At 42.3% G+C, this 24990-nt stretch overlaps 1 protein-coding gene across 23 annotated transcripts in view; it reads left to right on the top strand.

Annotated features, from left to right (window-relative positions):
* The window catches only part of TNIK (TRAF2 and NCK interacting kinase), a 403607-nt gene extending 379777 nt beyond the window's left edge, over positions 1–23830 (top strand). For 9 of the 23 annotated variants that reach the window (XM_081570915.1, XM_081570906.1, XM_081570904.1 and 6 more), the window contains 10 exons: positions 3513–3677; positions 6592–6703; positions 7497–7667; positions 8373–8516; positions 11974–12108; positions 14200–14300; positions 16541–16690; positions 18481–18640; positions 18882–19021; positions 21156–23830. In XM_081570915.1, the coding sequence (XP_081427041.1) occupies positions 3513–3677; positions 6592–6703; positions 7497–7667; positions 8373–8516; positions 11974–12108; positions 14200–14300; positions 16541–16690; positions 18481–18640; positions 18882–19021; positions 21156–21239 (1362 nt within the window). In that variant the 3' untranslated portion in view covers positions 21240–23830. Of the gene's footprint in view, positions 1–3512; positions 3678–6591; positions 6704–6902; positions 6990–7496; positions 7668–8372; positions 8517–11973; positions 12109–14199; positions 14301–16540; positions 16691–18480; positions 18641–18881; positions 19022–21155 lie in introns of all 23 variants that reach the window. The other 14 variants (XM_081570911.1, XM_081570900.1, XM_081570898.1 and 11 more) reach the window with 3 other exon arrangements.
* The last annotated feature ends 1160 nt before the right edge of the window (positions 23831–24990 follow it).

Genomic DNA, 24990 nt, shown 5'->3' with positions numbered 1-24990 from the left:
CACCACAGCTAAAAATCCCGGGTGCTGCAGCTAAGACCAGGCACAGCCAAATATATAAAATAAGTTTAAAAAAGGAAAATAAAGGCCGAGCAGGTATCAAAGATTGGGGAATAAGGATTCAAAGGTATTTCCTAGAAGGAATCAAAAGCAGAGAATGAGTTGGGACCCTAAGTAGGGTTAGAATCAGAAACTGCAAAGAGATTAGGAGCTCGGGCAGCTTCTCATGGGCTGGTCTCCGGCCCTCTTGCTGCCTGTCTCTCTTTATCCTTATCTCTCTTCCCTCCACTTTCTCCCTTGTTCTCTCTTTCCACATACCAGATTTCTCTTCTGCAATCTTGTGCTCTGACCTCTCCCCCACCCCACCAACATTGCAAGGTGTTCACCACATCCCAGTTCAGCTGCCCAACAGAGACTGACTGGTATCTCTCAGACTAACTGGAAATTCCCATGGGAGTCTGGTTGTAGTTAGCTCAGGTGTCCTGGTCCAATCGATCAGCTGTGGCCAAGAGCAGAGCCACCCAGGACAGCAGTGGCCAGAGCACCCAGGCTCTGCCGCAACACAGCCTCGGTTCTGACCTTGATTTCACCACTTACAACCCATGTCACTCAAGGCAAGTTAATTGAATTCTTTACACTGAAGTTTTTCCATCTGTAAAATGGTGATAATGGAAACTAGCTCCTGATGGTGCTGTAAGGATATGGACCTAAAGTGTTTAGCACAGTACCTGGCATATACGGATACTCAGAACACTCCAGTGCCCACCCCATGGCACTAGTGAGCACGTGGAAAGTTAGTTAGGACTCTTTTAATGAAATCCTAGAGGACAGAGCTGCCGGTCATTTATCTTCATGTTCCCAGCAGAATGCGCGGCACACAGAAGGTGTTTAATTCTAAGAGGGTGCTGGTTGAACGCACAAAAGGGTGATGACTCAGAAGTAGGAAGACTCAGGGGTCACCGCTGAATTCCTTCAGGCTTCTCAGTGTCTGCACCATTACCCCTGTGAGACTCTTCCAGTCTTTCTTTTATAACCCGTACGTCTACATTCAGTTTTGGCTTGAGGCGGAACGCTGCTGATCCAAGAGAGACTACAAAACTCTAAAGAGACAGTGTGTGGTTTATGCTACTCGGAAATTGTGGGGAAAATGGTGAAAAGCTTTTCAGTATTCCAACAGAATTTAGCAGGAGGGAGGAGCTGCCCGGGACACATAAAATAGGAGACGATAAAGTAAATTAGGACTGAACCCCTTAAATGTCATTTAACGATGAGATGTTCAGATGAGCACTGTGACAAAATGAGTCCAGAAAAGGCCCCTCTCCTGAACGGTCATGGGCCAGGAGCACTGTGCCAAGAGACACGAAGGACACTAAGGCTTTCCAGTTATTTCTCAAGCTTCCTGGTAACATCAATTACATGCACCCCTTCAGGAACTTGGGAGTCTTTCGTCTTCCCCCAAAAGGGCCTCCTTTCACTTCAGCCAGAGGCAGGTGCATAGCTTTAATTTCAAGTCCGGGACAGGCTCCAGAAAGAAGGAGCACCAACTTTTGCCCATGCCAGGCCCAAACAAGGCAGGGAGTGTACCTGCCGTGCTCCTCATTGAGTCCTTCATGTTCAGCAAAATGCTCCACACTTAGTGGATACTCAGAAATGTCAGTCAAGTGAATGAAAAAAAGAAAAGTCAAAGAAGGGAATCATTACTCAAATTAGGTCTCCTGTAAGAAACCTCTGTGAGCCAGCCACATAAATGTTAAGTTAGAAAGTACAGTCCTGGACAGGGCTACAGTGTGGGCACTGGCTTTCTGGGAGCAGAATTTTCTTGTAACTCTGTGTTTCTTTTCTAAAATTTTGGGGAGGAGGCTGTGCCCTCCAGGGCAATGATTTCCAACCTGTTAAGTTATGCAGCCGTGTCAGTAAGAAATCCAGGGAATGCCACATAATACAGTGTATTTATTTATTTGCAAATCATGCATTTGTCCTTTAGCTCTAACATGGTATATACATTATAAAGTACCTTTAAAGGACATTGAAAAGGGGAAACTACAGGCCACCCTTCCCTTCGTGACTGCATTTATGCTGAGTCAGCACAATCTTTCCCAGCTGTGCTGGGAAGGGGAAGAGGGGAGAGGGTTAGGCTGGGGGCTGGGGGGAGTGGTTCAAGGACCTAACTAGGAATGGGAGGGATCTCCCAGGTCTTAGCAGGGAAGATTGGGCCCCTGCGGGAGGACTGACCCAGCTGATAACTTAGTGGCCCAGAGTCACTCCCTCGTTCCAGACCTTTGAGGAAGACTTTTCTTGAAGCACAGATTCCTCAAGGGCCTGACTGATGCGGGCAGAAGGGCCCCAGCTTGCTCAGTCCAGAGCTGGCAGGGATGTCCAGCCAAAGCAGACACATGGCCAGGCTCTGCTGCCTTCATCATCTTGGGCTGTGTGATCTTGGACTGCTTATTTAACATCTCTGAACTACAGTTAATAACTGACATAATACTTGTGGGGGGAAAAATGGATGCTATAAACAGTACTTCCAATGCATTGCTGGTCATGATGACTTCATTTTTTTTAAAAGTTGTATTGGAGTATAGTTGATTTGCTATGTTGTGTTAGTTTCAGGTGTATAGCATAGTGAATCAGTAATACATATACATTTATCCACTCTTTTTTTCTTCAGATTCTTTTCCCATTTAGGCCATTACAGAGTATTGAGTAGAGTTCCCTGTGCTATACAGTAGGTCATTATTAGTTTTGTATTCTATATAAAGTCATGTGTATATGTAGTTCTCAATCTCCCAATTTATCCCTCCCCCATCTTTTCCCCTGGTAACCATAAGTTTGTTTTCTACATCTGAGAGTTGATTTTGTTTTTTTTTCTTTTACCAGTTCCTGGCACAAGGCACCATAGTGGCTTACTGAAAGATTCAACATTAGTGATAGTGGATGTAAAGCCATATTTTCAAATTATCTTTAGATTACTTCCATGTTTTCTTTGTAACTCCCATCAGCTATGATTAGTTAATCATTGGTTTGACCTCACAGCTGACCAAGAACCCTGTGAGCTGGGAATCATCTCTGCATTTTCTTGGAGTACCCTAGGCATGGATTATTAGTGTTATCTCAGACTACTGCTTCTCTTCAGAGATGTTTTAGGTCACGTTATTGTTTTTTATTTATGTCATTGTAACCTCATGATGTGATCTGGTGTGCACACACAGACACACTGCAGAAGAGGAATATCATGTATGGTCCCCACCAAGCCCTACTCCACAGTCCATCTGTGGCATCATTGTCTTTACACAGGGCACTCCCACATCATATGTGCCCCCTGACTGCCTCTCGTGCAGGAGTATAATGTCCTAGGGTCAGTCCATGTACTAAAGAGTAGCAACCTTTAACCTTTCTCTTAGATGAAACTGAAATCTGAGTGTCTTCCCACACCCCAGTGGGACGGTTAGCAGGCCATTGCGCCTGTGCTGTGTGAGGGGGTGATGTCACTCTTTGTGTGTTGTGCGCCCCCCCAGCCGTCCGGAGAGAAGAAGCGACCTGGCCACAGTGACAGCAATGGCTTTGCCGGCCACATCAACCTCCCAGACCTGGTGCAGCAGAGCCATTCCCCTGCGGGGACCCCCACCGAGGGCCTGGGGCGCGTCTCCACCCACCCCCAGGAAATGGACGCCGGGACTGAAGTAGGTGCTGGGTAGGAGCCACAGCAGCTCTGTTCTCATTTGGAGATTCTGAGACCCCGGTCTCCTCAAGAAGGAGGTTTTGACAAGCTCCCAGAAACCTATTTGGTTGGGTTCTGCAGGCTTCCCAGGTGGCGCAATGGCAAAGAATCCACCTGCCAATGCAGGAGACCCAGGTTCAATTCCTGGGTCAGGAAGATCCCCTGGAGAAGGGAATGGCTACCCACTCCAGTATTCTTGCCTGGAGAATCTCCATAGACAGAGGTGCTTGGCAGACTACAGACCACGGAGTCACAAACATTTGGACATGACTGAGCAACTGAGCACACATAACTACTTATGCATATACACAAATGGAGGCAGTGTTAGAAGCACAGCATTGAAAAGTTCACAGGTAGCAGCTGAACTAATACCTGTTTTTACAGATGAGAATACTGAGGCTCAGAGAGGTTAAGTACCTTGCCCAAGGCACACAGCTGGTTTGTGACAGTCCTAGGATCAGAACTGGGACCTCCTGTCTCTCAGGTGGTAAAGAATCTGCCTGCAATGCAGGAGACCCTGGTTTGATTCCTGGGTCAGGAAGGTCCCCTGGAGAAGGGATAGGCTATCCACTCCAATATTCTTGAGCTTCCCTGGTGGTTCACCTGGTAAAGAATCTACTGCAGTGCGGGAGACCTGGGTTCGATCCTTGGGTTGGGAAGATCCCCTGGAGGAGGGCATGGCAACCCACTCCAGTATTCTTGCCTGGAGAAACCCCGTGGAGAGAGGAATCTGGCGGGCTGCAGTCCATAGGGTTGCAAAGAGTTAGACATGACTGAGTGACTAAGCACGTCTCTCAGGTTAGGGATGAAAACTTCAGCCTGTAGAGCCAATAACTGAGGTTCATATTTACATTAACTTAGTCAAACTAAATTTGACTTAGATGAAATAAGGTTGAAATGATTTGTTTATGAAAAGTAGATACATTCTCAAAGTGTTTATCTTCCTAAACTCCAAATCGCACAAGAAAAGGAGAAATGGGATATTATCTTTCCTCCACAGAAAGGAGTCTGGGAAAAAAGCCAAAATAAAAGCAGTCTGTTGGGCAGTGCTTGTGCATGTCCTTGACCGAGCAGGTTGGATGAAGTCATGGTGCTTGGTCATGTTTCATGAATGAATAGTCCTGTGAATCACCATAGACTCTACATGTATTTATACAGCATATGCACTGCTGTTTTTGATGTTGTCCACATGCTGAGTTTTTATAATGCACCATTTGGATTCAGAAGTTATCAAGCAGATGAACTTTATTTGTTGCAGGGAAAAGAACACAGAGCTTTCTATTAATATTACAGCTTCATGTACCGTGGACAGGTTTTTCCTATCTGAACACCTCTTTGGGTACCAAGGAGGATTCTGTGTGGTTGGACTCTGCTTAAAATTCTGCTGCTTCCCCAGCTCTAAGTGGGAATGTTGGTACTTGTCGCACCTCCTTCACAGACTTCTGAAGATTGAAGGAGAGGATGTCTGTGAAAGTGCTCTGTTTGGGAGGGGAAATCCTACCTTGTGAAGGATGAAATGGTTTTGATTCATAACATGAAGGGGAAATCTTGAATCAGATTGGGCTTTTGTGGTTTTCTCTTTATGTGTTTAGGAGTCTTGGGATACAGGTTTTATTTTTACATAAAACCTTTTTAAAAAATGAAAACTTAAAGACATTTATCCCCCAAAAAGATGCTTATATTCATGGTTGAGGTTCATATTTACATTAATTTAGATGAAATAAGATCGAAGTGATTTGTTTATGAAAAATAAAAATAAACACATTCTCAAAGTATTCCTCTTCCTAGACTCCAAATCACACAAGAAAGGGAAATCTGTTGGTGATATTAAAAGGATTTGACAATAATAGACAAAATGAGGAGATGGTTATTGAAACTCATTTGGCAAAAGTCAAATGTGGAATATCGTGACATGAAGCCTTGAAAGTTCAGTGTTTCCTAGTCCAGTTCTGATTTCATAGTCAAACAGTGCTGTCCAGGCCCTTCAGGTTATTTTTTAAGTAAGCTGTCGAGGTGCCTGCATACCTAGTATCTTCATGAGGTCCCTAGATAGAGCATATAAATATGTATTGTTTTAAGGAAACCATCACGGGAAGGAAAAAAATCTTTATTCCCTGGGAGAAATTATCTCTGTATTGCAAATTTTAAGGCTTCTTAAGTCAATACCCGTCCGCCTGCATCACCAGGCCAGCACGTAAGGCCTCAAACGGGCCAGGAGGGAGTCGAGTGGCTCAAGTGTCCAGGGTGAAGTGCTGCTATGTTCACATGCTCACTTAACTCATTGCCAGTCTGTCTACTTTTCTTAAGACTACTGAGTCAGTGGGAGGTTGCTGTTACTTCGAGAGAGTGATAATCTCTCTGTCACCACAGCCATCTTACCAGATACTAAGCCATCTTACCAGATACATGTGGCACATAATGTCATTTGCTCACTGCAGCTCTTGCAGTCTGATAATTCACAAACTCCTACCAAGGTCCAGTGGTTAGGGAGGAACCAATACCAGGAGAAGCTAGAGAGAGAAGCACACACTTTGACTTGGTGGTTAGGGTATATACAGTTGGATAGTTTGAAGAGTCTCTAGTAAGCTTCCCTTGTGGTTCAGCTGGTAAAGAATCCGCCTGCAATGAGGGAGACCTGGGTTCAATCCCTGGGTTGGGAAGATCCCCTGGAGAAGGTGAAGGCTACCCACTCCAGTATTCTGGCCTGGAGAATTTCGTGGACTATACAGTTGATGGGGTCTCAAAGAGTTGGACACAACTGAGCGACTTTCACTTTCACTTAGTAATTTTAAAGCCCAAGCAGAGTATTGTTAGTGTTGTTGATTGCTGTGGTATTTATCCATCTGCTTTTCTTAATCTTCTCGCTTATTGACTAGTATGGCCTGGGGAGCAGCACCAAAGCCTCCTTCACCCCCTTTGTGGACCCCAGGGTATACCAGACATCTCCCACTGATGAAGATGAAGAGGATGAGGAATCATCAGCTGCGGGTAAGCTAGAAGTCCCCGATGTTTTAGAAACAGCTTGCTTTTCCATTCTGATATGGCCTGATAAATTAATTCCTCATTCAGTAGTTAAGCCATTAACTGCTTAGGCCCTGTCTTAAAAGGAAGACTTTTTACTTTTTTATAGGATTCCTCAAAGTTCTGGGTTTTTTGTTTTTCATCTTTTCTGTTTTGATTCTGGTAGGAACCCAGAGGTATCCAGGGGCCCTGGGAAAAGCTGTTCCTCCGAGATCTCCAAACTCACCACCTATTTCTCAAAAGCAGTTTCTGGGTACAATGCTGTGCACGCAGTAGATACTTAATAAATGCGTGTTGAGTTGTGTTGAGTTCTAGGTGTGTGCTTCCCACTGCAAAAGTCTGGCTGATTTAGAGGAGTGTCTTGCTTTCTAGAATTCTGCAACTCACTAATCATCAGACTCACCTTAGGCCAGTTTGTCGATGGATAATGTGACATTTCAAAAAGTAAATATTTCCTGCATATATTACAGGAGATGGGGATGGTATATTTAATTTTATGAGATGAATATTAATTCCCACAACTGCTCAAGTAGTGTCTATAAACCTGTTTTACTGACAGATAAAATACTACTTTCATGAATGACTTGTACTTGATTCTACTAAAAAAAGTGTAAAATGTTTCTAGTTTCAGCATTTCTTTGCCTTTACTATAAAGCACACTAAACAAGGAAAAATCCTAGAGTTTTGAAGCCCCTTCTCCATGTCTCCACTAGTTTATATTTCAAGATGCCACTGATTTCTTTGATTCTTTTTCTCAAAGCTCTGTTTACTAGCGAACTTCTTAGGCAAGAACAGGCCAAACTAAATGAAGCAAGAAAGATTTCAGTGGTAAACGTAAACCCAACCAACATTCGGCCTCATAGCGACACACCAGAGATCAGAAAATATAAGAAGCGATTCAATTCAGAAATACTTTGTGCAGCTCTGTGGGGTAAGTTGGTGCTTGTGACATTCATTAATGGATTAAAGAGGAATCTTACCATCAGAAGAATGTTGATTCGATCATGGGTGTTAGAGACCTGACTTGGGACTGTCTTGGCCTCCAGAAAGATAAAGAGCAATTTTATATTTAGAAAGAACTGATATACTCAGGATAACAGAAGGAGATCCAAAATGATCTTGTCACACAACAGGGATGGGCTCAAACCAACAGATCCAGCTCCCACTTAATACTCACCTACCATGTGCCCAGCACACTGTGAGCATATGTGAAAGGTGAGAGGACTAGGAATCACTGCGTGCATATGAGTAGGGTGAACCTTGGAAAGTCTCAAGGTGGGGTTTACCGAGAGAGCCAAGAAAAGGGTGGGTGTCACAGGAAAGGAATAAAGGCAGATTGTGCTGGCATCACAGCCATGCCTCAGGCTCCTCTTAAGAACACTATTCTAGGCAGTAGAGCAGCTTCATGTAATGAATGCTGCTACCACTTTATAAAAGAAAACTAATTTCATTACTAGAGCAACAGTGATTTAATTACTACCTCAGAGCTTCTACTTCTACACTCTCTACTGTGGTATGCCTACTTGCCCACTAGTTTATATTTACAAGGTACAGTTTCTTAGGTTTTACAGGGACCCCAGACACAGAAGAGTAAAGCCTGTAAGAGTCAGTCTTGGGACCCTTCTTAAATTTACAGGTGTAAACCTCCTGGTGGGAACCGAAAATGGCCTGATGCTTTTGGACCGAAGTGGGCAAGGCAAAGTTTATAATCTGATCAACCGGAGGCGATTTCAGCAGATGGATGTGCTCGAGGGACTGAATGTCCTCGTGACAATATCAGGTATGTTGTGAGATGACCAGGTCTGCATGGGTGGGAAAGGCGATCGCCTCGCTTCTAAAGGAACAGTAAGCTCTGCTCATCCCACCAGCAAGTAGCATAGTGAATTATGACAGTGCAGTGAGTGACACCACCCACATTTTCTAACTCTGGAGATTCTGACCTTCCAAGGGAAGTCTCTCACCTCTGCCTGAAATCTGAATCAGACCGAGACGTGACAGCTGTGTGCTTATGGGGCTTTACCTCTACTGGGACTCAGCAAGGATCTTTTTAAGGTGTCTGCACTCCAGTCACCACTGTTCTCAGGAGAATATAAAAATGTAGGCTTCTGGGAGTGAGAAATTTTGTAAGCAGAAATTTCTCTGGTCTCTTTTCTTGTAAGAACTGCTTTAGCTTATAGTTCATGGATGCTTTAGCGAGTGCTGCTGGCCCATAGGTGATTGCATCTGCGAGGAGATTTGACTGTAGGAATCATTATTGCTACACTCTGCAGCTTTCTGGTTCCCAAAAAGAGCCTTAAAAAAGATGGAGACTTCCCTGGCGCTCCAGTGGTTAAGAATTCATCTTGCATTAATGGAGAACAATCTGTAAAAATACTGAATCTCTATGCTGTGCACCTGATGCCAATATAATATTGTAAATCAACTATATTTCAATAAAAATAATACAATTAATGTGGAAAAACAAATAGAAAAAAGAATTCATCTTGCAATGCAGGAAATTTAGGTTTCAATCCCTGGTCAGGGAACTAAGATCCCATATGCTGTGGAGCAACTAAGCCCATGTGCTATAACTACTGAGCCCGTGTGCTGCAAGTACTGAGCCCACGTGCCACAACTAGAGAGTCCGTGCCCCACAACCAAAGATCCCACATGATGCAACTAAGACCCGACGCAGCAAGTAAATAAATAAAAAATATGGAGACAATAGTGAAGGCCTTACTACTAACAGGTTAAAAATGTAACCTGAAAGACTCTGTGTCTGTTGAAAGTTTTTCCTTGAGGATGGTGTTTGAAGGAGTTTGATAAATAATGCCCCTCTTGCCCCCTCCCATCCTGTCCAGTATGAAGCCAACTGTACCCCTGCACATTAGAACCCCCTGAGGAGATGTGAAAAATCTAGGATGCGCCCCAGACTAGGGGGTCAGAGTCTGGGATGTGGCCTGGGTCATAAAGGGTTTGGTGGCTCCTGACGTGTCTCCATTGTGCAGCCCAGCTTGAGAATCAATGGAGAAACAATGGCTATTGTTTCTCAAAGAGACACATTGAGTTCCTCCTGGGTTGAGTCTCAAATAGGGTTTTAGCTCTTAAGCTATGCTTCTGTTTTGAGAAGATGCCTTCACGAGATGCCATGGTTCTCTCTTTTACCTTTCCACTGAATGCTCAGAGTTTCATCTCTTTTTATCCTCCCCAAACAAGGGTTAACCAAGTAAATTCTTCTTATATTATCATTTAATTCACATGGTTCTTTATTTGGGCTTTGCTAGTGGCTCAGATGGTAAAGAATCTGCCTGCAATGCAAGAGACCCAGATTCAATTCCTGGGTTGGGAAGATCCCCTGGAGAAGGGAATGGCAACCCACTCCAGTATTCTTGCCTGGAAAATCCCATGGACGGAGGAACCTGGCAGGCTACAGTCCATGGGATTGCAAAGAGTAGGACATGACTGATGAACTAACACAGTCCTTTATTCTGGGTAATGAGTTCTTGATTACTACACCCCCAAATCAAATTTACAGCCATACATCTGCCAGACACCTACCAAAAGGGGAAATGATATCAGAAAATTCATGTTCAATCTTCATTATGTGATGCATCATCAATAGTGTAACTATTCCCTGCTGTCATGAAGCACATGGGTAGGGAAAGAAGAAAATGAAAATAGGAGCCAAAGATTCTTGAAGTGCCCTCTGATCTGTGTTGGCACAGAGAAGAGAAAGCACCAGCCTCCTGCCCATCCTGGCTATTGTGGTCAATGCATACTCAAGGCTTTCGACTGCAAAGAAGAATAATAACTGCACAGTGGTTCCCTTAATTTCAGTAATAAAGATATTCTTCTGTCAAATCCAGTGTGCAATGCTTTAATGAATTCTCTTCCTCTGTTATATATCACATCTGCAAAACATATTGTTTGACAAGAAATCAAAGGAAAAGTAAGTACCCAAGAAGTGGGTAAATTTCTCATCACTTAGAAAAAGCCACCCCAAAGGACAGTTTCCTATCTGGTATTTAGATAATCTCAGATGGTTGATTAAATTTAACTCCTGTATATGCCTCAATGTTTTTAAGGTGTTTTCTTGTCATCCTAAGAATTCTTTACTCCAGGATCACTTTACCAGCATTTCCCAAAGGGAACTTGTACATTTTTGCACAAGTACACATCTTTTTGTCCATTCTTATTTCTGTTTGGTACTTCTTTCAAGGATCTCAGCACCATAAGCTCTTCCAGGGTTATTTTCTGAGCCCAGATTGCCTTCACTGAACTTGTTTCTCATATCCTTATGCAATGCCTTTTTCTGTTTAGTAAAATGAAACTACGACCAGCTGTCATCTTTAAAGTAAGAGAGGAGGCGAGTAAGAGGCTCTGCATTAACATATGGTGTGTTGGGTAGAAGATGAGGACAAGGCAGTCACACCTGAATATGCTAAAATGTCCGTCAACACTCCTCCTTCATGTAATTAGATCTGGAATGTTTTGGAATGCTGGTCAACTATTCTGTTACAGAATTAAATCTTACTGAGCAGACATTGCCCTTTGCATTGGGAGGAGTGAATAAGAATAGCTTTCTCAAATAAGAGACCACCAGGGATTTCCCTGGTGGTCCAGTACCTAAGACTTCATGCTCCCAATGCAGGGGGCCCAGGTTCAATCCCTGGCAGGGTAACTAGGTCCCACATGCCACACCAAAGACCTGGTACAGCCAAATAAATTAAAATTAATTTAATAAATAAATAAATATTAAAAAATAAAGTTCATGTGAAAGAAAAAAATAAGAAGCCACCAGAAGGTAAAAAGTTGTTGTTGTTCTTCAGTCACTAAGTCATGTCTGACTCTTTGTGACCCCATGGACTACAGCACACCAGTCCTCCTCTGGCCTCCACTGTCTCCTGGTGTTTGCTCAAATTCATGTCCATTGAGTCAGTGATGCTATGTAACCATCTCATCCTCTGCTGCCCCCTTCTCCTTTTGCCTTCAGTCTTCCCCAGCATCAGGGTCTTTTCCGATTAGTTGGCACTTCACATCAGGTGGCCAAATTATACAATGATTATTTGCCCAAAACACTTAAATGTGTTTTTATCTTAAGTTCTGGCAGATGCAATACTTTGATGATGCTGGAGACACTGGTTATTATGCCTTCACACATGCACACAATTGCAAATAAAAATAAAATGGAGATGGGGAAGGATTAAGAGAAAAAGCTTTCTCCAGACCTTGAAATTAAAGCTCTGTTATTTTAACAGGAAAGAAGAATAAGTTACGAGTTTACTATCTTTCATGGTTAAGAAACAGAATACTACACAATGACCCAGAAGTAGAGAAGAAACAAGGCTGGATCACTGTGGGAGACTTGGAAGGCTGTATACATTACAAAGTTGGTAAGTCTCAAGATGTGGAATTGTTTGCTCAATCCAAATTATTCAGTTAAGTTTCATTCAGTTTTTTTCTATCAGATACTGGTGATGCATCTGTGACCAGTTTAAGACACTGCTGAAACCTTAAACATACTTGCATTATTTCCCCAAAAGTAAGATTGATGAAGTTCAGAGTGCATTCAGAATAAAGTGCTAGGCTCCAATTTGACTCCTTCCCAAAGACCCATTAAAATGACAATAAAGGAATAAAAATGCTCTCAACCCACAAGGACAAAGGGACCAGGAGAAGACAAACCAGATAACAAGAGATGTCAACAAATTGAACAAGAGTAGTTAGATGACTTGGAATAGACCTAACTGATCAGGAAATGCTGAATTCTAAGTCTGCTCTGAGGAAAGGCATCAAAATCAACCCAGTCACTCAACAGAACCCAGAAAGGCATAGGACCTGAGACCCCAGCTGTATTTGAGGTGGAGGTGAGGGTGGGGCTGAAAATGGGAGGACTGTTGGAAAGCTTATGAACAGCAAATCCTACAGAACTCAGTCAGGCAGCCACCCTCTCTGCCTGCAGCAGAAGATGAAAGGTGGGCACAGCCAGTCTCTTGATGGGGAATAATGAATTATGAGGACACACTAATACACACACATACCTTCTTATCCTTCTTGGCTCCCCAAATGTTGCCAGTCATGCCTATATCCCCAAGCAAGAGATTGAATGATTATCTTTGGGTTAGCTAAATGGCCAGAAAGAAAAGATGTTCAGGTACTAATATCTGACATATTGTGAAAGGAACTCAAACAGGGGCTCTGTATCAACCTAGAGGGGTGGGATGGGGAGGGAGATAGGAGGGGAGTTTCAAGAGGGAGGGGACGTACATATACCTATGGCTGATTCATGTTGATATTTGCAGAAAACAGCAGAATTCTGTAAGCAATTATCCTTCAATTAAAAATAAATTTTTAAAAAAGAATCCACCTTCCAATGCGGGGGACACAGGTCCCATCCCTGGTTGGGAAACTAAAATCCCACATACCACTCCATGTGTATTGTCTTAGTCTGTTCAAGATGCTATAACAGAATACAACAGGCTGGGTGGTTTATGAACAACAGGAGTTTATTTCTCAAAGCTCTAGAGGCTGAAAAGCTCAAGATCAAAGTGCTGTCAGATTCAGTGTCTGGTGAGGGCCTGCTTTCTGGGTCATAGAAAGTTGTCTTTTTGTTACAACCTCACATAGTAGGAAGGGAGAGGTATCTCTCTGGGGTCTCTTGTTAAGGGCACTAGTCCCTTTTAAATTTCTGATAACTAGAATCCAAGTTTGAATAATAAGCAAATGGCAGACATTATATCTCTACTCATTTGTTGATTCTTCTACCATCTTGCCATACCAGCTCTCAGCTGCTTTCATGTGAGTGAACGTAAAAGCCAAGCAAGGAAACATGAAGGATTTTTATACAGATTCTTCTTACAATAAGTAATTCACATCTAGACTTGGTGGTGAGAGACAGTCCTAACCAATTACGTCTTTAGATAGAGCTTTCAGAAGGAAGCAAAAGGTCCCAGGTATTCTGCAGACAAGTTCACTAAAGGAAGTTAAATCCACACCTGTAAGAATATTCCACACTGGAGACCTGCAATGCGGGAGACCTGGGTTCATTCCCTGGGTTGGGAAGATCCCCTGGAGAAGGGAAAGTCTACCCACTCCAGTATTCTGGCCTGGAGAATTCTGTGGACTGTATAGTCCATGGGAAAGCAAAGAGTCATCCCATACCAGAGCACTGCCCTCAATTAGGGTGATAGATAGTGATGTGTGTGTGCGCATGCGTGCCTGCCCAGTGGTGTCCGATTCTTTGTGACCCCTGTGGACTGTAGCCCACCAGGCTCCTCTTTCCATGGGATTCTCCAGGCAAGAATACTGGAGTGGGTTGCCATTCCCTTCTTCAGTGGATTCTCCAGACCTAGGTATCGAATCCATGTCTCTTGCATCTCCTGCATTGGCAGGCGGGTTCTTTACCACTGAGGCACCAGGAACCATTCATCAACACAGAAACTGGAATAAATTGATAAACTTAACTCATAATGTTTCTATTACAGTTAAATATGAAAGGATCAAATTCTTGGTGATTGCCTTAAAGAATGCTGTGGAGATATATGCTTGGGCTCCTAAACCATATCATAAGTTCATGGCATTTAAGGTAAGTAGACATGTGATTACCTAACAAGGGCTTGTTTCTTTAGGTTTCCACCAGGTAACAGTGCCCTATCTTACACAGAGACTTGTACCAATTTTTCTATATATAATAATTCTCTTTTAAAAGTGTGGGAACCCTTGTTTGTTATTCTAAAAGTAAAGACTGGGTATTATCAAATGCTATTAAATTAATCAAATTAAAATTTGGGTGCACCTTCCTCCTCCATTTCAGGTCTATGCACCATCACCTCTTAAGTGTCATTTAATGGGGAATGATTACCGGGCAAAGCATTCATTGTAATATTAGACAATGAGATTCATTATGCACCCACCTAACTCTGATATTTCATCTGAAAAAGGCAGACCAACAGCAGCACTGTATCTCAAGTTTGAACTGAGTCTCTTAATCTTATAATCCTCTTAAGCCTTTTTGGTTTAAAGCCCCTAAAACTCACTTGATGGTCATATATCCCCATTGCTACTGGACTTCAGTGAAGTGAATACTGAATAGAGTCACATGTGGAAATGGCCTAGATTCTCTACATCCTTCAATTTTCATTGCTTTTTCATTTTTTATCTTGTCTGAGTCTGTACTCGCTGTGGTTGGCTTGATCACTCATGAGAATCAACAGAAGTAGTATGGGGTGATGCTGGTCCCATTGACTCCAGCTCATGAAAGCTGACCCCCAAATGCCAGAAGGACCAGGACTTACAGGCAGTCTGATGTTTTCAGAGATACACAGACTACCCATAGCCAGTGTTAATTTATCTTTTGTTCGTTCTTTCTCTCTGCTGACATCTCTCTCTTTATATCTCCTTGGCTTTCACTTTTCTCCCCACCTTTATAACTCTCATCTTTCTTTGACCCTTTACATATTATTTCTTGCCACATAAGCCATATGAGGGCAGAAACTGCCCTGGGAACATTATGAGCCCCTCTTCAGGGCCGAATCACCCCAGTTCTGTCTTGTTCTCTTAGCAGCACAAGGAGTTCGTTTGTGATGTGCTTAGGAAGGTGGGTTCATCGATGGAAATGGGCACCCCTCCATAACCCCACGTTTATGGGGAGGGATTTTTGGACTGCATTAGGTTAGTAGTAACACTTGGGATGACTCCTGAAAGCTACAGTGGTGCTGCTGTTCTGCCAAAATCTCTCTTTGCAAAAGCTTTTCAGTCAAGACCTGTTCCAGTTCTGAAGTTCCTGCCATCAGTGTACAAGCCAAAGTGCAGAACTGATGGCAGAATGCTTTGTTCAGCAAACCATGCCCAGCCTGGAAGGAGGAACTAGCAAAGGCAGGGACTTGAACAGGGAAAGTCTGGCTGGCAGGAGGTTGAGCCCTCCTATGGGACAAAGAGATTTGGCTCAAATCTCCCATACATGAAAATGATGTTAGTACAAAAAGGAAGGAGGAGTCTGTTAAGCAGCCAAGGCACTTGTGGTTTCACAGATTCTCTCCCAGATTTCCAGGCCAGTACAGGTAGAGTGGGGTTGAAATAATGGCAGAGGAAAAGGAGGGGAGACTGAACAGTTACCTGGGGCTTAGACTCCAGAGTCTCACCCACAGAACTTTGATAGATGTGGCTGGAGCTCTTTTTCTTCTTTCTAGGTAAACCCAGCTAGCCAATGTAAGCTACAAGTCTTGAGATGTACCACCTCAACCTTCCCTCTCTGTTGGTCAAACCAAGTCTCAGATCTCCACATTAAGTTTAGAGAAGGTGCCAGTCTGATGGCCACTCACTCACCCAGGACAGTCAGAACCAGAGCAAGCATGATAACTCAGAACGGGCTTATGTGGCACAGAACTGGCTCCGGATGCCAGCCCCCACCGCCCCACAGGCTGTCCCTAAACAAGTAGTAGCCTGCATGGGCCTGGCTGTCACTCAGGAAGGAGAGGGGCCAGAGAGGTGACTGGATCTTTTTGGGGAAAAGGCCAGATATAAACAGGAAAGAACAGCAGTACCCAGGCACCTTGTGTTTAATATATGATAACACTATCAAAATTGACAACTGTAAACCAACTTCTCTTCCCTAGAGGACAAGGGGTAGAGAAAGGGGCACGAATGGATGCTAGACTCTTCCTCCTAGAGCCAGAATATGACTAGCTCTAAAATTGAAAGAAAGATTTCCTAGCTTTTCGATTTAAGAAAAGTCAGACCTGAATTTCCACAGGAAATAGCTAAAGGAAAGATTTATTAAGATAATGTCTTTGCATGATGTGGACTCTCACAGGGTGATTTTTAAAGTCTTTTGCAGATCTCCAACACAAGCCACTGCTTGTTGATCTCACGGTAGAAGAAGGTCAAAGATTAAAGGTTATTTTTGGTTCACACACTGGTTTCCATGTAATTGATGTTGATTCAGGAAACTCTTATGATATCTACATACCATCTCATGTAAGTTCCCAGAAGCAGACTGTCAAGACTCTCTGTTCGACAATCTGCGTGTAGAGATTTGTTTTTGTACATTTGTAGTGAAAGTCATGCTAACTTTTACTAATCAGTAAAGCAGATAGACTTTTAGCCTTCACCAAATAGATTATACTTTTCATACATAAAACATGTAAATTTAACTAATTTTTACAGCTGCTTGAAACTGAGTAACATGTAATAGCAATTATTTGCCATTTACTGGACTTGTTGTTTCCTTGGATTTTATATTAAAATACATATGATGTTTTCATTCAAGGGCACAAATTCTTTTTTTTAAAGCAAGAGTATAATAGATGAGCTTGTATTTTTACTTTGTGAAGGAGATTGGTTCATTTTATATGGGAGAAGGCCAATGGTCCTTTTTCTGCTCTTGTTCCTCTCTTCAAGTGGAAGGCAATGTCACGTGTTAAAATCAGACACCCCCAAGCACATGCTCTGGCTCTAGCATGTATTCACTTTACAATAATGGGCACATTGGGCCCTCTCTTCGGCCCTCAGCTTTCACATCTATAAAATGGGCTAAGAGGACCTATCACATAGAGTGATCATTGGCATTAAATGAGGTGATGCATCTAAAGAACATGGCACAGGGTCCTGCAATTTGCAGTATTAATATTACTATCCTGACACATTGCCCAAAACATGACTTTTTAAGGGAAATGCTGCCCATGGTTTCACATAGTAGGAGAAGTGCAGTGTAAATTGTGTCTCCTGTATGTATATAGTCCCAAGGCTCACATACAGTAGAAACTAGTCATCAACAAAGTCTGAGATTCAGTCTGTTGCTGTTTGGTATTTTAAAGAGTTTAAAGACTTTACTCCACAGAAGCACAACAATTGAAAAAAGTCATTTTAGTGCATGGCACACACACATCATTTGTTACCACATTGCAGCTTTTTCTCATGTGTGTGTACATACACACGGGACTCGCAACCCATGCTCTTTTACGAGGGGACCGAGCAATCCCCATGATTGTCCTCCAGCCCCTCGGTCATGTCCACCCTGCACCTACTGGAGAGCCATGACATTCTCCACCAGGGGGTCACGGCAGTCCCATGTCTGTCTTCATACAAGTCAGTCTACGCTTATTTGAATAGTATGATTCTTTTTAATGAATGGTAATTTTTAATTTTTTTTTCTCAACAAGCTATTAATTTGGATTATTCTTTTATTTAGTCACCCAGATAAACAATCTGTATGGAATTTTCACAGCCTATTTTGGTCCCAACTTTTGGCCGCATTTAGGCTGTTTCTGTATTCAACTGGTTTGCGTTTTTCCTCATCTTTTTTAAAAGTAGACAGAAAACACGAGATTTTTTTCAATGTTCACGAGAATGTGCTCAAATCCCAGTTTTACCACCACATGCTAGTACAGCTTTGGCCAAGTTACATAATCCCTCTGAGATGCAGTCAGTTCCCCTCTAGACAGAAACACCTACCGTGCGGAGCTATTCTAAGGCCCAGAAGTTACGTATGTAAAGAGCCCATGCTTGGCACAGGGAAGGTGCTCCAATGTTGTAGTGGTTGCCTTTAGGAACAGGTAAATTGGATTCTTGACTTCATCCCTAAGTTTGTATTTGCCAGGGTATTTGGCATGTCAGTGGTTTAATTAAGCAAAGCAAAACATCAGTCTCCAGAGTGCAAATGGAAAAGAGAAATGAAAGAACTTTTTTTTTCAATTCTTAGAAGTTAATAGTTAAGATACTGTCTTATTTTGAAAAAGAATAATGCCTGGCCTTTCTTTGTCTTCTAGATTCAGGGCAATATCACTCCTCATGCCATTGTCATCTTGCCTAAGACAGATGGAATGGAAATGCTTGTTTGCTATGAGGATGAGGGGGTGTATGTAAACACCTACGGCCGGATAACTAAGGATGTGGTGCTCCAATGGGGAGAAATGCCCACGTCTGTGGGTAGGTTAACCATTCCTTATCTCCTTCAGCAGTTACACCCCCCAAATGAAACGAAAGTCAAGAAATGTGAAACAACCATTTGATTCCACAAAAAAAAAAGTCTGTGAATAACACTTGTAAGACTTGCTTTGTCTGTTTATCTCAAGTCGTTTGTCATTTTTGTGGTTAAGATGTGAACAGATGCTGTGAGTTATTGCCCATCTAATGTTTTTAATGCAGTTTTGGAAATTCCTTTTGACAGCCTACATTCATTCCAATCAGATAATGGGCTGGGGCGAGAAAGCTATTGAGATCCGGTCAGTGGAAACAGGACATTTGGATGGAGTATTTATGCATAAGCGAGCTCAAAGGTTAAAGTTTCTATGTGAAAGAAATGATAAGGTAAATCCGTTTCAACATTTGCATTAGTGTTTGCATTTTAAGAGACCACCAGGTACCTGTGAAACCTTCATTTTCCTTTATACTGATTTGAATCACATCTGTGTTAAACAATCAATATTATCTTGAAATGGCATTATTTGGTTTGACTCATGTGAACTCTCAAAATATACTATTCACACGTCAAAAAAAGACATGGAAACATCTAAAAATTTCTCGTAAACTCTTAGTAACTCGTGTGGCCTGCAGGCCTTAAGATGACTCAGCAAATACCCCAAATTCTCCTAAGCACTTAGAAGAGTTGGCCCATCATTAATCATTTCACAGAGGGTCAACCTTATACTCCACTTTTAGACTTTTCACAGAATCACTCTTGGGGCATGACCCATCACATTATATTCAACTTTAAATGTAAAACATGTGACATGTAGAAACATAAAGTTTTTGAGAAGCGTCACCCATTCCTTAAGGAATGCACGATCACAAACTCAACTAGTGCCATGTCCTGTGTCATTCCAGCCATGTTTCTTCTGAAGTGTCATAGGGGGACTGTTGCCGGTGAAATTGGCGGTGTTCGTCTGGCATGAACAGTCGCCCAGAAGGGTATTCTTCCCCCTTGCCCTACCTGTAGACTCACCCAGAGTTCTCAGTAGCTAAGCTATACTGTATTTGTGAATTCATCCTTTGTGACTATGGTCAACTTAGAAATGCTGTCCCCCAAATCAGCCAACGTAAACATTTATAGAAAAGAACGTGATGGGTTGAACAGACCTACATCTCTTGGCTCTCTCCCATTCCCTAGAAGCCAGGCTGGTGGTAGTATGACCCTGGAGCAGCCAATTAATCTGATGCAGTGTGGTCTGGGTGGACAACAGCTGGGGGTGGCAAGGATGGTTTCCAGGGCCTCATCAGAATATGCCAGAAAACAGACCTGACCCCAAGTAAAATTCCAGCCCGCACCTAGTCTCTGGGGATCATAAGGTCAGGACTGATCTAGGCACAGACCCCCAAACTCTAGTGCGTTGAGGACCCTTAGAAGCCTTATTGCAAGCCCTGTCCACACCCTCAGGAACAGGCTGAGACCACACCAGTGTCAGGGGCCTGAGGTTTAGAGCCAGGGCACACAGGACCTGGAGAGCAGCAGCCCTTTCCTCCCCTTGTGTTTGCACAGGTCCTCTGTGCTTCCCCATTGTGATCCATTGACCCCACAGTAGCTTTACTAACATATGTAGCATTAGCTGAATGACATACATTTCCACAGAGCTTCCTAAGAAGTTGTTGGGAGAGACAGCAATGTTCTTCTAAAGAAGTTGTGGAAATGAAGTAGCAGAGACTTTACACTAGTGACAAAGTAAATGCCTTGGACCAAAGTGTGGTGTCGGCTGATTCTTAAAGGACTCGGCCAAAGCACGTAATATTATTTTCCTAGGCAGCGGTTCATGGATGTTCGGCTCAGGCAAGCAGTACCCCAAATCTTGCTCCCTTCTCTCAGCTGTTTGATAAAATGATTTATCAGACCCAGACCTAATGGACTGTGGTTCTCCTTCAGAATGCCATGATCTCCTTCCGCCTAGGATATGCCTTCATCATCACATCAGCAGAGAAGCCAAGTGTTAACTCTTGAAATGCCAAAGTGAATAGGCATTAAACACCTTATCTTATCCGACTAGAGCCACTTGTTTTTTTATTTTAAAAATTGAAAAATGAAGCTGTAATAGTAGTCAGTAGGCCCCAAATTCCCTCTTGACTTTCATTCCCAAAGTCTGCCCTCTTGTCATTAGGGGAGAGGTGAGGGGAGCCCCTGTGACTTTCCAGAAATTAACAAAGGACCTGTTGTGTTCTTGACCAGAAATCCAGCATATTATCCTACCATGAAACTCCCTTGTAAAAAGTGAGCACCCAAAGGGTTGTTGCAAATCAAGATGTAGTCCCTTCTGGGTCCCTGAAGGCCAATACCATGATAAGTAATAGTAGAGGGTACAGTGTATTAAAAGATGCTTTAAAAACACCAGCCATTGAGTCTTAAGAGCTGACACATGGCAAGGATAGGACATGTGAGAGAAAAATGGATGGACGGTTGAAGAAAAGAGGGAGAGAAACCATGCAGTTGAACTAACTTCTTTTTAATTTCAAACAGGTATTTTTTGCATCCGTGCGATCTGGAGGAAGTAGCCAAGTGTTTTTCATGACCCTCAACAGAAATTCCATGATGAACTGGTAACAGAAGAGCACTTGGCACTTATCTTCATGGCGTTATTTCTAATTTAAAAGAACATAACTCATGTGGACTTAATGCCAGTCTAGAGGCAGAATCAGAAGGCTTGGTTGAACATACTGCTTTCCCCTTTTCCTCTCCCTCCACCCGTCCCGATACAGTCCATCTTTCAATGTTGCAGCCTGGTTGAGAAGGAGAGAAAAAGGTGGCAGGAATTTCCAGGAGATCCCCAAGAATGCTGCGTTGTCTATGGACAGAGATGGACCATGTGCCCTTTGGAGTTAGGGATAGAAACAAATATTGTGTGCTCTTATGATTAAGCTGTGTTACGGTGGATTTTTGAGTTTTGTTTTGTTTTTTACCTTTTTTTTTTTCTTCACCCCCTTACTTTATAAGAATGGGGAGAGAATGCATAATGAGAAAGTGTCTGTTTTTAATTCTGTCTGCCTGCTAGCTTTAAGTATATGATATGTTGTTAAGATCTCCAACTTCAAATGGTGAGAGACAGCACAATAAATGTACCTTATCTCTTTACACTGAAGGCCATAACTACACAGCGGGGTAATTTTAGAACTCTTTTGCCTTCACCAACCCAAGAGGTTGCTTTTTGATAGCAACTGCTAATGAATTTTTAAAAGAGAAGAAAAATACTAGTATTCCCCTCTTTTGGGAAATAGATTTTAAATGGCTAAACTACTAGCCTTAGACTAATAAAATCAACTACCATTTTTGTGAGTCTGGCAGGCCCTATTTTATAGGGCCCTGTACAGAACAGAGTGTGTCGCATGGGATAGTAGTGCCATTGAGTTCAGTTGGCTCTAGTGAATGAGGGGCTCTATATACAACGTTGCCTCAGTGATTACTGCAACAGATCAGGGCAAAAGGTGGGATGACAGAGGGGGTCAGATGGAAAGAGCTTCTGGAAACAAGCTAAAAATGTATATATATATATATATACACACACACATTTTTTTTTTTTTCAAATGCACAAAACTTCCCAGCTAGGAAGTCACTCTGTTTGGACTTCATTAGTAGTTAAGACCTTGTTCTTTCTGGGAATTGGAGAATCGATGACATCCAGGCTCTAGTTACTCCCAGCTTCTTCCTGAGGGTGCCACTGTCTCAAGATGAAAACTGTGACTGAAAAAATAATAATAATAAATGTTTCTGAGCTGCCTGTGTTCTCTCTGGGTTGGTGAGAGAAGGGACTAGACTACTATGCCTGCCTGGGACCCAGCAGGCATCACTGGTTCAGAGTTTATAGAACTTGAAAGCAAGGCTTTGGCCGAAATTCTGAGACCCTAATCATTTTACCTTCCTCCAAATTACCCAACATCTGGTAAACAACGTTTGTGCAGAGATATGTATGTATTTCGTTCAGGTTGACTTGTGTCCTTATAAACTCTTCCGCGGACGATTTGAACTTTTGCGTGACTGTCTGGGATTTTTGTTTTCCAAAGCTCTGAGCATGGCCGCCTGTGGTATCAAGGTGTTGCAAAACAGTATCTGTGTTGCGCTTCCTGTTTTAACCTACCTCGTTTCGTTTGTTTCGTTTTACTGTTCATCACAGCAGTGTTAGCTCCAGGAGACATATAGAGAGCTCAACTGGCAATCTCAGCTGTATTTCACATTTTTAAAAGAAAACAGTGGTTGACCAAATTGTTCTTGAAAAATGGAAAAAAAAACAAAAAACCAACAGCGACAAAACTATTGTGGCTTGTTTCTGGAGAAAACAATTACTGTAAACAGATCCAAAACCAAAAAAATCTATGAGCCTACTGATTTTGCCTAAATACATGAGCAGCTGATGTACTATTAATGAGAACGAAATACACATTAGGAAAAGAGTGCCATTTCAATCTGGTGGCTTGGGCAAGGCGGGCACACGGAAGGGGAAACACTCTAGTTTTTGAAGTGGCTGATTCTGCCCCTCCTGTAAAGGTGGTTGTCATTTGCATTTATTTTAAGCAGGTAACACACAAATGGAATTGAGGATTATCTTCAGGTGATCACCAAGATGTCCTCATTGTGGTCCCTTTAGCGCTCAAAAGCAATGAAATCCTCCCGTTCTCATTTTTACTGCTAAGGTTCTGCTGCTGAACAATACGATCTTCGCAAATTCCATGCCACAAATTCAGCAATAATGTTTGGGATTGAATAGCAACTACTGTAATTGGATGCTGACATGGACAAGACACATTGATTTGGATCTCATCTCCGCATGTGATTGCCACCAGCTCTTTATATTGCTGCTGTGGTATTTTGAACCAGAAGCTTCTTTAAATTATGTTGCAAACTGATCTTTGTTTTATGTTTTGTTTCGTTTTGATTTCTAAGTGATAAGTTCGAAACACACAGCTTTAACTGATTTTTTTTATTGTGGGATTTGGGGTACAGTAAAGAAATAAAAGGGAATCATTGTGTTTAAACATAAGGTAGTTTGTGAATGTATTTTTTAAAATCTAGATTCATTGAAACAAAAAATCATAAGAAAACAATATTAATGCAGTCTTGTTTACAGTATGTACAGTGACATAACATAGAACATGAGCTTTTCTGGTGCCAAGAAAAATAAAACACAGACGTTAACCATCAAGCCATGCTTTTTATATTTTTGTACAAGTATTTTACACAGAGTACGAGGAAAAACCAAATTTAAAACGGCCCCCCACAAATCTGTGCTCCTTAAAAGATTTCTCAAGAATTCCTTGAAGCTTCTATCTCCAAAAATACATTTTCCTCCATAAAGACAGGCCCTACCCCTGAAATACTGAAGGCCTAGGTCATGCAGAATATTTCAGAATAACTATTCTTGTGGCTCATAACAACTACCAACATTTCAGTTTGCTTTAATTCTTTTTTTTTTTTTGGCAGAAGCAAGGGGGTGGTTGTGCTTTTCATCCCTCCTTAATATCATCTTAAAAATAAAATGAGCCAGTTTTAGAGATAAAATCCGCCACAAGAAAAACTAAAACTGAAACTAATTAGTTTCAAAGCTAAAAAAGTTTTTATTAAGATTTGTATACAAAGAGAAATGGAACCGTCCCTCCCCCAAAGTTTCACTAGATCGTTTCATTCCTTGCTACTCAATATTGATGATCATGCAATAAAATCCACTGTGGCTGCTTACACCACAGTCATGGGCCAGGGTCTGTCAAGTGACTGTCATTGCTGGACACTAGCCCGGGACATTAGCGAGGATTCCTTCATGCAGTGCATGGTGGGAGCAGATGACCTACAAGATCCTTTAAGATGGGGAGAATTCTCCCCATGCCATTTACATTCAGATCGTTGTCCTTGCGTACAAGGTAAGGGAAGATATCTTGCACTAAGTGCCACACAAAATCTAATGACTATTTAGATAGAGCTCATTTTTCTTAAAGACTTTCAAACAGAGCCTCAAGAAAACCAAGGGCTATTTCAACAGTGTAGATTAAGGTACAGACGACATCCCACGAGGCCACTCAAACAGGTACTCCATTTTTCTCACACTTGAGCATTGCTTTCTAAGACATACTTCTTACATACATTGCATCGAGTACACATTTTTTAAAATCTTCTTAATTCCTGGTTGTCAAGACCTACTAACAGTTTTCTGTCTGCTCTTGTGACTTATTGGTAAGTGGTGTCTCTGGTCCCTCCTATGCAGTAGATTAGAAAGATGTGAAAAATTCAAGCCGGAGCTATTTGGGTTTTGTCCGTTGCCCAGACAAGGAAGCAGCTGAAGTCTAACCTCACATTCCATAAGCTAAAAAAA

The sequence above is a fragment of the Giraffa tippelskirchi genome, chromosome 2 (assembly GCF_054371585.1).
Source record: "Giraffa tippelskirchi isolate mGirTip1 chromosome 2, T2T-mGirTip1v1.2.pri, whole genome shotgun sequence".
Classification (NCBI taxonomy): Eukaryota; Metazoa; Chordata; class Mammalia; order Artiodactyla; family Giraffidae; genus Giraffa; species Giraffa tippelskirchi.
Note: the sequence above shows the minus strand (reverse complement) of the source record. Positions and strands in the feature narration are given on the sequence as shown.